This window comes from Copadichromis virginalis, linkage group LG9 (assembly GCF_057382275.1).
Source record: "Copadichromis virginalis isolate Kocher_CV1m ecotype Utaka linkage group LG9, C_Virginalis_male_GT1.1, whole genome shotgun sequence".
NCBI lineage: Eukaryota > Metazoa > Chordata > Actinopteri > Cichliformes > Cichlidae > Copadichromis > Copadichromis virginalis.
In genome coordinates, this window is record NC_140626.1 from 27686521 (window position 1) to 27699786 (window position 13266).

Below are 13266 nucleotides of genomic sequence, written 5' to 3' on the forward strand. Positions count from 1 at the left end.
AGTGAATCTGTGTTCGACTACTCTGCCTAGGCTGCACTGTCGAGCGCAGATCCACTGAGCGCTCAACACAGACAGCATAGTCAGAAGGAAGAGCGCAGGGCAAGCTAGCGAGACAGAAGTTAAGCTCTACTTGCAACAAGCAAATTGAACCTCATTCAGATCTGGCGTTTGGAATTATTTTGGTTTTCATGTGACGTATGACCCTGAAGGTAAGCGAGTCATGGACTAAAGTAAAACAGTATGTTGGATGTGCCATGCAATGCTCAATTACATTGGTGTGAACTAGTGTGTTAGCGCAGTTAGCTCGTTAACGTGTTGGCCGTCTAGCCCCATGCACGGAGCGATCGGCGGTAGCTCGTTAACGGAGATTTGCCGTGTTGTGGCGTTAAGGTCATTTCAACGAGATTAACCTGAAAGCACTAGTGGGAACACAACGAATATGACTGCACATTTACGCCGACATCATCCTAGTGCAAAGACAAGTGAAAGCAGACAAAAAAAAGCAAGCATGCTACTAACTTTAGCCGAGTCATTTAGACAGCTGTTAGCACATGATTCTCCTTATGCTGCTGAGAATATAGCCCAGAAGAAGCGGATAGTATAGCTTTTATTTTGGAAAGAGCCATTTCTCTGTAATAAACTCTCTTTTCCAAAGATGAGTGATTCCTCAATCAGATACAGGGCTTGCAATATCGCTAGCCCGACGTCCCCGAAGCTAGCGATTTTTTCAGTCGGGCTACCAAAATCTATCTCTTCCCTGCCCGTCGGGCTATTGTAGGAAAAATATATATCAATGCTTTTGCATTCTTTCAGAAATGTAGCTGGGTAATTATGTCATTGGCATCGGTGAGCCACTGTCAATATGTGACATATTGAAATCGCGTTTGAATTTGCGCTTGTTTTTTTGCTTTCACTTTGCAATCATGCGAACTGTGTATAGAGAGCGACAGCACTGATCTGTGAGTGATGATAATTTGTGCACCAATTCCTCTGACATCGTCTTATTAATCGTTAGCTTACTATGCAAACATGACGCAGCAAGCTTAAACATGTGAGAGGTTGATCGCGCAGAGAATCGCTGAGCTTATGTGAGTGAGCGTGTAAAAGCATTTCAGTTCTGCTGAGCCAAATAAGACAGGTCAGGGTGAAGAAGTGACAGCCAAAGAAAAGCTTACCACAAAACGGAGAAGTTATGACAAATCAGACTATAAGGCAAAAAGAAAGTGCAGCTTTATGGTTTCATGGACAAAAGAATTTCTGTGGCTGTGATATGACGAGCTAAATAACCAGGGCTGCACATAAGTGGTCCGCAGGTGCGCATTCGCTGTCAAAATAAAAAACACGCACAAGGGTTAGGGTTAAATTTAAAAACTGTACTTTTGAGTTAAAATATATATTTATAATTTTAATAAATGACAAATTAAAAATGCATGAACATTTTTTTTGTATCGAAAAAATATCGAACCGTGACACCAAAGTATCGAACCGAACCGAACCGTGAATTTTGTGTATCGTTGCACCCCTACTTTTAGTGATTAGTAAAACCAGATATTTGAGATTAAATCATCATTATTCCACATTTTGTTGCATGCCAGTGCTTTTTTTTCCTTTGCTTTGCTTTTTGGGAACCATTTCTTTCTCAAATTCACTCCCCACCAACCAGTGGCATATTTAGTTGAGTACTTCGACGGTCTAGCATCTTTCAAAAGTTAGTAAGTCCCTCTGACTGTTGCTTTATTCCCCAGGCGCTCACTCTATTCGATAGAGCCATAGATTTGATTTGGTGTAGATTTCAAAAGCATGAATAATCATTTAAATTCATGATAATCATGATTTAATTATTGGCCACAATAATTTTCACTACTTTTTTTTTTTTTTTTTTTTTTTTTTTTTTTTGTCTTCATGACAGCTGTATTGCACCCCCATTTAAAAAAAAAAAAAATAAAATAAATAAAAGTAATAAAAAGTCTGGCTTCACTGCTGCTCTTGTGTATCTGCCATTATATTGCTTATTTACTTGACAATGTATTAAAAACTTGGCTGAGAAAATGCAGTGACATACCAGGATGCGCCTTTTCCTGCTATTAAAGTACAGTATTATAATTGAGCGGACAGCAGGAGGATTGTTGTCATTGTTGAGTTATTTTCAATCAGTGTCGGCGTTTGTGATCTTGGCCGGTTGTATTAAATCAGTCACAGCTTTACAACAGATTGACCTTCCCGATGGCAGACATGAGAACACAGCTATGGCATCTGCCAGGACAGGTGTGTGTGTGTGTGTGTGTGTGTGTGTGTGTGTGTGTGTGTGTGTGTGTGTGTTGTGCTCTGTGCTCGTGAATTCTTGCGTGCAAGTGAAATCATTTTAGTGAAAGAAGGACTTTCGGTCTCTGTGGGTGTGTACGGAGGTGTGTGCAGATATAACTTCACGGTAGCAGAAGAGAGCCTGTAAATCTTTTATGCATCTTTGCGTGTGCGAGGCTGTGTTCGTGAAAGAGTTTTGCAAACTTGTGTGTGTGTGCTCAAGTGCCTTGTGGACATGTTGTGTGTATGTCACCCCGCCACCCCCCAGCTCTGACAGTGGTGTGTTCCTCCACAGGTGCTATTTCAGTCGACCGACTGTCATCCCAAAATGCTTTTCAGCTGAGTGCTTTTCAAAACAATCGTCACTGGTGCCCCAGACTCTTTTTACAAGGGCCCTCTGCTACACAGAGGTTTAACATGCCGCTTCTGATCTGCTGATCAGTAGAAGGATGTATGTGGTGTGTATGTGTGTGTGCCAGAGTTCAAGATGTAATGATAATGGGGGGGGTGGGGGGGCTCGCGCATTTATCTTTTGTCTTTACTGCTGCCTTTCAGTCTGCAAACCACTTATCACTCAACCAAGCAGGTCAGTTAAGAGTAATATTCTTATTAAAATGACAGCCTGGCAAAAGACAAAAGATATTTTGATGAGAAGTGTATGAGGGTTGGGGGGGTAGTGGATTCAAATAAAGAATACACGAGATTGACGTGACAACAAGACATGTAAGGCCTTAATAGATGAGGCCAACAAAAAGCTGAGCAACAGCTGGGAAAAGGAGGATATCACAACAAGGCTGAACCACTCATCAATTAGCATGACAGGGTGCAATAACGCACAGCTAATGGGTACAGCTCGTGTGCAGGCACACAGGTGCACATGCAAAGACATGAGGCGCTGTTAAAAGCACTAAATGAAAAGCTGTGAAAAGTCAAGTCAAAGACGGTGGGAAAATGCAGCTTTTAAAGTGAGATATTAGGACGGGTATTGAAAAGTGTCGATGGGTTTGTGTTAAGCGGCTTTGTAACAATATTCAGTCTGAAATCCATTGCTCCCTTTTAAACTTTGATTTAAAGTCTGAGTTGTATTCAGCTGGACAGGAGGTGTTATTTCCCTTAGACTTTGCCTCCTGTAGTTGTTACTCCTGGTCACTTTTTTCTTTTCTGGGTTTTTTTTTTTTTTTTTTTTTTTTTTGGCATCTTTGAATGTTGCAAACTAGTGGTAGTACCACTTAACCAAAGTACATCTTCTGGAGCCCTGAAGTCTGTGTGTTCGAGGCACAAGGCAGATTTGTTGGGTACATTAGGTTTTAAAAAAGAGTAGTGCAAAGGAAAAATGCCACATGGAAGCTGCATGTCAGTGTAAAACTCGTGCAGGAATACCGCACTAATGCTTTAACTGCTGAATCTAAACTTGGAGCGTCTGAAAATGCTGCTGCTGCTGCCAACTGCAGTGTCTTGACTCTGCTGCAAGTCACAGGTTTATGTTTATTGCAGGGTTTGCATTCAAGTAGGGCACACTGGTTGGATAGCAAAGCGTTGCAGATGTGTTCTTGATGGCCAGGTGAAAAATGTTGAGTTTGTTAAATAAATCTTTTGCAGTGATCACAAAAGCTATTTGTTTACATGATTAATTAAACTGTGGGTTGTGGAGCGTTCACCTCTTTCAGATACTAAAGTAGGACATGGTAGAAAACATTTGAGAACCATTGATGTAGGTCAGTGCAGATCTCGCGATACCATATGTGACTATGTGATATTCAGTATGACCATATTAATGTGAACTAAACGTCTGCAGTAGCTATGTGATTATTTCTTTCAAATCAAATGAACCAAAGCTAGGCACTCTAGGGTCGAAGACTGTGGCACATAATCTCAGTGCTTTTGAAATGGCTGGTTTGAAGGCGGGGCTAGGACTTTGACCACTCAGAGCAGCGGCTGATGTTGCTGCATACGCACAGAATAGAATATATTCTACTTATTGCAAGGTATGTCCTTTTATTTGGTGTTTCAGTCCAAGGAATGCAACCTGACATGTGAGCCCTCACATGCAATGTGGCATCAAAAGGAAGGATGAGGTGAAACTGTGATTACAAACGTGAGAAATTCAGTCTCATGTGTTCTGTCCTGATCCTTCACTTTGCAGGAGCACTTGTCAGCGAGCTGCTCAATTACTGTCCAGTCTATTTACACTGTATTAACACCAAGGAGCCGGAAAGGATGAGAGGCAGGAATGTTAGAAAATTGGTTTTATAGTGTGAGGGAAAAAGAGCGACTCTGTAATTGGAAGATTTTGAATAGATTATCTAAATTCACTTTGTAGAAAATGGTTAAACTAAGGGAAGCAGCTTCACTGGTTGCAGGTATTAAGATGGCAAAACTCAGTCAGAAGTAATGATTGTAAAAATTGAAAGAACAACTCTTATTTCGTAGCTGGAGCGAAAATGCGATCGGCGCAAAAAGCCGAGCGAGGGTACAGACTGATCCGATCAATTTGATTGATGTTAGCAGGTTAACATTAAGCACTGTGAGCCCCTCTGCTGAGTTTTTTCAGATGTTTGGCCCAGAATGAGCGTCATTCACGGTGCTGACGAGTGCAGTCATCACGGTGAAGACATACATGCACTCTTTTTACCCCCTGGGGATGTGTGTTTGCATTGGTTCGTATAGTATGTGTATGCCGGTATGCGTTTAAAGATGAGCGCACGTGCACACACACTGTCAGTTGCACACATTCCAGCGTCATGGTCAAACGACTTGTCTTTCACACAGTTCATTCCTTAAAAGCAGTCTGTCCTGCTGGAACTGACAGCATATGGAAAACCTGTCTAAATGAGTCCACACATCAATTACATCAACGCATTCTCACCTCCTCGCTTGTCTGTCTTTCCCACATCTCCCCATTCATCACGTCTGCACTTTTTATTCAGTCCGTTCCATCATTTCAGCTTCGTCTCCTGGCTCTTTCTCCTTTCAATGCTTTTATTTTGCTGTTTTGTTATTATAAAAAAAAAAAGTATTACTTGAGATTTCAAGATGGAGTACAAAAGCAGAGTTTTAGCCGAGTTTTGTTGATGTGATGATTGACACTGTGAGGATAATGAGCATGGCTAAGTTTCTCTAAGATGGTTCTCGTTTACTGTCTGCATCAGCAGGCCTGCATTAAAACATTGTCCTGGGCTCTGTTGGTGGGCGTGTGTTGTGCCAAGTAGCAATAAGCAATGAAATACAATCCATGGTGTCTATTTGATGACTGCATTTGTGAATTTTAAGATCTATCATACCCGGACTCTGTGGGTTTTTTCAAATTATTTTCCCCTTATCTTTATTCTCCTACATGTTTTGGCTGTTAGCTGGAGAACTTGAACTTCATCTTGTGATGTTTGCACTTGCTTTCTTTCGAATGGGACATTATGATGACTTATTTAATTTTTGCATTTAAGGAGTGGGAAGGTGACGTTTAAGGCTTTATATGCTGGCTTTATAGACAGCTAAGGTGAATGATTGTGGTTGAGGGTTAGATTAATCAACAAAGGTTATATTTTTGTTATGTCTGTAGAAAATACAAATAAATAAATAATATTAATGCTTTCTGTCACATTCATCTGTAAGTTAATTTGTCCTTTTTGGCAAATGAGGTCAACTCAGACTGTAAGTGTGTAGAGAATCAAAAACATACAAAAAGAACAGTTACACAACTAATTGTGATTTTTGGCTGATGTGGTGATGTGGACATTTCATTCTTATAAATGCTCTTTATTGTGATGCCTGTGCCTGCATTTTGTCCTGCAGTGGTGTCTGAACACCATCAGGATACGTTGGGTTTTGTTTAGAAATGTTCAAGTCAACAAACGAGGGATCTAATTATCAAATTAGCATTCCCATTGGGGTAGTTTATCTTTAGTTGCATTTGAATTTCCATGAGTTTTACTATGTCATGATTTATATCCTGCTGATTTTATAGTGTATTTTTTACTTTTTTGTCATTTTCCAACTTGGCCGGGGTCTTTCTGTGTGGAGTTTGCATGTTCTCCCCGTGTTTGCGTGGGTTCTCTCCGGGTACTCCGGCTTCCTCCCACTGTCCAAAGACATGCAGCTTGTGGGGATAGGTTAATTGGATAATCCAAATTGCCACTAGATGTGAATGTGCGAGTGAATGTGAGTGCGAATGGTTGTCTGTCCCTATGTGTTAGCCCTGCGACAGACTGGCGACCTGTCCAGGGTGTACCCTGCCTTTCGCCCCATGACAGCTGGGATAGGCTCCAGCACCCCCCGCGACCCTGAAAAGGATAAGCGGAAGCGAATGGATGGATGGATGGATGGATGGATGAATTTTAGCGTCTGATGCAAATAATTTGGCTTGAAACGGCTCCTTTGTCTGATTATGTGACACTCGCATTGTTATCTTTATTTCTGATAATCCTCTGCTTCGTAAAATCATATTACCCAAGGAAAAAAAATGTGTTGCTTCAAGTTTTACTTTTAATGATTCAAATATGGGAGGAATCTTTGCTGCAATTTCACACGCCTGTTTTGGTGCTTTTTTTTTTTTTTTTTTAAATTAAACAAATGGACTGTTCAGCTCAGGCACAGCTGAGTTTTTCTTACTCAAGAGCTGCTGCTCAGTGGCAGCTGTTAACAGAGGAAAATGTGTCTCGTATACAGGGTCTGATTTTCCTTCCAAGACAGATACTTTGTTATTTGTGCGAACTTTGGTTGCACTTAGATAACATTGTAACATTGCAAGTGTACAAAACAGCTTAGTCACATGCACATGTGCACACACCAGTGCAAGGTGCTGGCCTAGTGTCTAACCAAGGACTCCTTAGCAGATGAGCCTGAACCATCACAGCTGCTTGTTGTGGTGTTTGTGTTTAGTAGCTGGCTGTATTTGAAACATCAACCTTCAGTTATAGTGTTTCGTATAGTTAAATGTCAAAATTATTTTCAAATGCATGGAATTTAAAAAAAGGAATAAATAAATGTGACCTTTAGTCTGACAGACTGAGCACATTTGGTGTCATCTTTACATTTTATTTTATACCTCTGAAAGATCATTTCCTCGGGCTCGTTTTCTGTCGTAAATAAACTACTCTACACTCGCTGCAGGCAGCTGTCATTCACATTTTAAACCACGAATTTACTTTTGCTTTTGCAGTGTTAAAAATGTCTCAAATTAGATTTGTATTCATGAATTATTGGAGTGGAGCACCTGTGCACTCAGTCTGAAGATTTATAAAGAGTTCTTTCATCTTCCTCTTTTCCAACCTTTCTTCTTCTGCTAAACAGGCAGGGGTCATTTTGTCTACAGCGAAATCCACTGCATAAGTGCAGAGGTGAAAAACTGTGTGTGTGTTTGTGGTAAGACCTTGACCTTGACTGCAGTCCCTAATGGAGAGGCTGTTCCCCTGAATGACTCAAACTCCCCCCGCCGTACAGCGGTATGTAGCAGCCCATAAAGCATGCTTATGGCCCACTCTGGTTTCAGGGAGTGGAAGCCCGACCCCGCCCCTTCCTCACACTCTGAAATAGCCGCGTCCTTGTCCCCACACGGAGCACAGTGCGAGTCGGGGTGTATATATGCGGCTGTGGTTGATTGAGGAGCAGATTGCTGGTGACAGGTCACACTGCGTTCCGTCCCTCAGACCCCCCCAGATTAGTGACCTGAGGTCCCCACACTGCCCTCCCTTCCTCTGGGCCCCCACCTGTTAGGATCCCTCTGCTGCTCAGAGCTTTCCTCACGCACACACACAGTGGTCAATCTGCATTTACAGAATTCTCTTATTTCTCCGTCAGTCAACCAGAAGGTTATAAAGGCCATTACAAGTCATTATGGTGTGTGTGTGTGTTGCCTGACTGTGAATTTGTGTGGGTTGAAAAGACGCCTGTCACAGCATGCTCTCATAATTGCCCTCTTAGCCAATTATCCCCCGTTTAAAGCAAATCACCTGCTCTGCTCCCATGTCCACACAAATGTGTATACACACACACACACACACACAATTAATAACGCGGAAACTTAATATTTAATCATTTCATCTTCCTGAGTGACGTGTTTGTTTACTGTGCTTGTGTTGTGTTGTTTTTGTTGTTGGCATTGTTCAGAGTGTTGTCTCCTCTTTTCTCCAGATTTTGATGCACACGAAAGACATGGTTCAGAAGGTCAGTCATTACCAAGTTGTTCCTGTTTAATATCTCTAATATGATATGTAATTATGTGCAGAATAACGTAAAATGTACACGACAAATAATCCTTTTAATAATGACTTCTTCACTGGATCAGGACGCCTGGATTCTTGCATCTGTATTAAGCAGCTAAATGATAAACTTTGGGTTAAATATCATTTAATGAGTCAAATCTAACATTAGATTGTTTTAGAAATTGTGCAGTTTGATGTGTGTAATATTCACTTTATTATCCCAGTTTTAACTGTATGGATTCTTTCTTTCTCTCTCCCCCCCTTTTGTGTGACTCAGATGAATCTGGAAGTCATCTATGGAGATACTGACTCTATCATGATCAACACAAACAGCAAGTGTCTGGATGAAGTTTTTAAGCTTGGCAATAAGGTGTGTGCTTTGGGTGTTTTATCACTTTTTACATGCGCACCATGCAGTGGAGATTATAACCAGATGTTGACACTGAATCCGTGTGTTTGCACTTTGATCCCAGGTGAAGGCAGAAGTAAACAAGCTGTACAAACTATTGGAGATCGACATTGATGGTGTGTTCAAGTCTCTTTTGCTGCTGAAGAAGAAGAAGTATGCCGCCCTTGTGGTGGAACAACACGGAGAAGGACGTTTTAGCGTCAAGCAAGAGCTCAAAGGGTTGGACATCGTCCGTAGGGATTGGTGTGACCTGGCTAAGGAATGCGGCAAGTACGTCATGGGACATGGGAAACAGTTAGCGCGTCAGTATATGGAGCGCTGGAAGCACCTTACAAAAGATTTTCATTTGTAAGGAAAAATTCATTGTGTTTATTTATTTTTCTAGCTACGTGATTGGGCAGATCCTGTCTGATCAGAGTCGTGATGTCATTGTGGAGAACATCCAGAAACACCTGGTGGAGTTGGGAGAGAAGGTGGCTAGTGGAGACATACCACTGAACCAGTATGAGATCCACAAGGTGAGGGAATCACTGTTTGTGTTTACTTTTCATTTGATTAAAATGAGGCTTAAGACTCTGGACATGCTGGGTTTTTCTTTTGTGTTTTGCCATTCCCATTCTCATCTATTACTGCTGTCTTGTCTTGACTTCACCAGGCACTGACAAAGGATCCTCAGGACTACCCTGATAAGAAAAGTCTCCCTCATGTCCATGTTGCTCTGTGGATTAACTCTCAGGGTGGTCGTCGGGTCAAAGCTGGAGATACCATCTCCTACCTCATCTGTAAAGTGTGTATCTATTAGAGAAACGGGAATATCTCATTTCTTTGTGTGTTTCAGTGATATTTCAGTACAAATACATTGGAAATTCATCTTCTTTGTCCACTAGGATGGCTCCAACCTGCCAGCCAGTCAGAGAGCCTATGCTCTAGAGCAGCTCCAGAAACAGGAGAATCTCACTCTGGACACACAGTACTACCTGGCCCAGCAGGTCCACCCTGTGGTGTCTCGCATCTGCGACCCTATTGAGGGTATTGATGGTGTACTCATAGCCTCGTGGTTGGGTAAGTGAATTACAAGTTATTGCCGTCCCCAGAAGTGAGTAATGTTATGCCTTATGGAAAATAATTACAAAAAAGTTTAAAGGAGCCGTGTTACTTAGAAATAAAATGACCAAATTGCTCGAGGAAGTTCCTACAGATGCAAATACTGCTTTTGAAAAACTGTTCGGAGTCTCGGTCGTTGTGTCCTTGGGCAAGACACTTCACCCGTTGCCTACCGGTGGTGGTCAGAGGGCCCGGTGGCGCCAGTGTCCGGCAGCCTCGCCTCTGTCAGTGCGCCCCAGGGTGGCTGTGGCTACGATGTAGCTTGCCATCACCAGTGTGTGAATGTGTGTGTGAATGGGTGGATGACTGGATATGTAAAGCGCTTTGGGGTCCTTAGGGACTAGTAAAGCACTATATAAATACAGGCCATTTACCATGTTCTATGGATTAAATCATTACTTGGGTTCACATTTTATGCACGTTTTCTCTCTTGTCGCAGAAGACATAATACCTACTTAATAATCTTGTCAAGTGCTGCAAATTATTTCCAGTTTCACTACAATACATTTCCCGTAAACACTCAAATGAAGTGTCTGTGGGTCACAGTTAAATTTTTTTAGAATAATAATAACATCTGTCGACAGCCGAACAGCTAAATACAGAATGCTTAATTGCAGCATGACCACCTTTCATTGGTGTTTATCAGGCATGAAATATTTTGCCTTCAGCCGTGTTTCTGAATAAACATTTGCTCTGCTGTAAACCTTAAAAAACAAGTCTTTGATTTCCATGTCAGGTCTGGACCCGAGTCAGTTCAGAGCTCAGCAGCAGTTCCAGAGGGAGGAGGAAGCCGACGGCTTGCTGGGTGTTCCCGTCCAGCTGACTGATGAGGAGCGCTATAAAGACTGTGAGAGGTTTACTTTCACCTGTCTTCAGTGTGGCACTGACAACGTCTACGACAGCGTCTTTGAAGGAGCTGTGAGTAGATGAACACACCGCTGTCCATCATAAAACTCCTCTGTATTGCTTTCTCTGTTTGTGCAGGACCAGATAATCTTTCTTAGAGTTGTATTTGAAGTTGTATTAAACCCTTGGCAGTTTAGACTTCAGCTGAAGAAATGTGCTGTCTGTTCTCGGCGCACACACACAAAGCGCCACACAGATATGGCCCAAGATTGAAAGGGAAAAAAGGAGATGGCTTTTATCAGTAATGGTGTGTTTCACTGGTCTAATGGATTAATCAGTAGAGACACAAATAAAGAGCGGGAGAATAATGTTTCAGAAGGCATTTCAGTAAAACTTCCTGTGAAGGATTCATGCGTTAGTCATCCTCCATATTGTGTCTCTGTCTGTATTTTAAGACAGCTGCCTGGCTCCAGTACGGACTCTGTTTTCATTGGCATAGTTTGGACTCCACAACTTGAAAAGCCTTTCCTTAACCCCTGTGGCTCTATGGAGACACACACACTCACACACACACACACACACACACACACACACACACTGATCTCCTACCATTTGTCAGGCCAAGGTTTTGTGTGTGCGTGTGTGTTATCAGCTTCTAATGAGGAGCAGGACACACAGCTTTTTCTTGTCTAGAAGACACTAATAAAACTGACAAGCCTTTGGCCTCGAGTGGTGGAGAGAACTTGTAATAATTAAAACAGGAGTATTAAACACACTCTCCATAAAAGGATAATATCATTACACACTTGAACAGATATGCTGGTGTGTTGTTGCACAAGAAAAAGCAGAATAATCTCGCCCGAGTGATCGTGCTTGTACTAAACGGCCTGCGTCCTGCTATTAAGAGTACAATGCATGAACTTGAAATGTCAGAATAAAATATAGCATTAGTCTAAACGAACCAGGAATCATCTGATTACTGATGTTAATTCTCCTCTCTGTTGCCGGAGGCCGGTATGCACGCACACACAGTGATACGGATAAGACGGTAAGTTAATTAAGGTGGTGAGCATGGTCTAACAGCTCAGAGAGAGAGGGGAGGACAGATGGGCCTTGACTCCTCCGCTGACACAGAGCCAGAGATGGTAGGAGGAGGCGGTGATGTATGATGGAGGACAGACAGAGGAGGAAAGTTGTTTGATGGAGGTAGCGGGAGAGGAGGATGAAAAGATTAAGTGCAGAGAAGGGAAAAAAATGTGGATAAGGCTGCAGGGGAATACCCTCAGTTCAGTTTTAATAGAGCGTTAGGTATCCCACGCAGGCAGTTAAATCAGCACGCTGTGAAAGCTGCACAAACCAAGACGTTGACAAAATGGCCCGCTTAGGCAGTTGGCATGGCAAACCTGTTTAAAATTGTTTTTCAAAAGCCTATTTAATGTGCGGACATGAGGCGGTCCAGATAACGGCCGGGGTTTGTAGCCAGACATTGAGGAGAACTGGGAGTGTTAGAAGATATCATCCCTTTCTCATAAGTCTCGCACAGTCACAAGACGGTACTTTGAGTGTTTCATATTTTCATTTAATTGCCCGGCGATAAAATGACTAACAAGAAAGTGTTGTAGTAGATACAACTTGTTTTGAAAGGAGAGTGTGCTCTTGAAAGTGAACTTTTGAAAGAAACACGTGAGAGATACAGGGAGTGCAGAATTATTAGGCAAATGAGTATTTTTTCCACATAATCCTCTTCATGCATGTTGTCTTACTCCAAGCTGTATAGGCTCGAAAGCCTCAATTAAGCATATTAGTGATGTGCATCTCTGTAATGAGAAGGGGTGTGGTCTAATGACATCAACACCCTATATCAGGTGTGCATAATTATTAGGCAACGTCCTTTCCTTTGGCAAAATGGGTCAACAGAAGGACTTGACAGGCTCAGAAAAGTCAAAAATAGTGAGATGTCTTGCAGAGGGATGCAGCAGTCTCAAAATTGCAAAGCTTCTGAAGCGTGATCATCGAACAATCAAGCCTTTCATTCAAAATAGTCAACAGGGTCGCAAGAAGCGTGTGGAAAAACCAAGGCGCAAAATAACTGCCCATGAACTGAGAAAAGTCAAGCGTGCAGCTGCCAAGATGCCACTTGCCACCAGTTTGGCCATATTTCAGAGCTGCAACATCACTGGAGTGCCCAAAAGCACAAGGTGTGCAATACTCAGAGACATGGCCAAGGTAAGAAAGGCTGAAAGACGACCACCACTGAACAAGACACACAAGCTGAAACGTCAAGACTGGGCCAAGAAATATCTCAAGACTGGTTTTTCTAAGGTTTTATGGACTGATGAAATGAGAGTGAGTCTTGATGGGCCAGATGGATGGGCCCGTGGCTGGATTGGTAAAGGGCAGAGAGCTCCA

The 13266-nt window shown here is 42.3% G+C and overlaps 1 protein-coding gene across 3 annotated transcripts in view; it reads left to right on the forward strand.

The window, feature by feature from the left end:
* The window catches only part of pola1 (polymerase (DNA directed), alpha 1), a 68057-nt gene that overhangs the window by 21924 nt on the left and 32867 nt on the right, over positions 1-13266 (forward strand). For all 3 annotated transcript variants that reach the window (XM_085468556.1, XM_085468554.1, XM_085468555.1), the window contains exons 27-33: positions 8428-8460; positions 8776-8868; positions 8972-9177; positions 9293-9425; positions 9563-9694; positions 9795-9969; positions 10748-10929. In XM_085468556.1, the coding sequence (XP_085324682.1) occupies positions 8428-8460; positions 8776-8868; positions 8972-9177; positions 9293-9425; positions 9563-9694; positions 9795-9969; positions 10748-10929 (954 nt within the window). The remainder of the gene's footprint in view (positions 1-8427; positions 8461-8775; positions 8869-8971; positions 9178-9292; positions 9426-9562; positions 9695-9794; positions 9970-10747; positions 10930-13266) is intronic.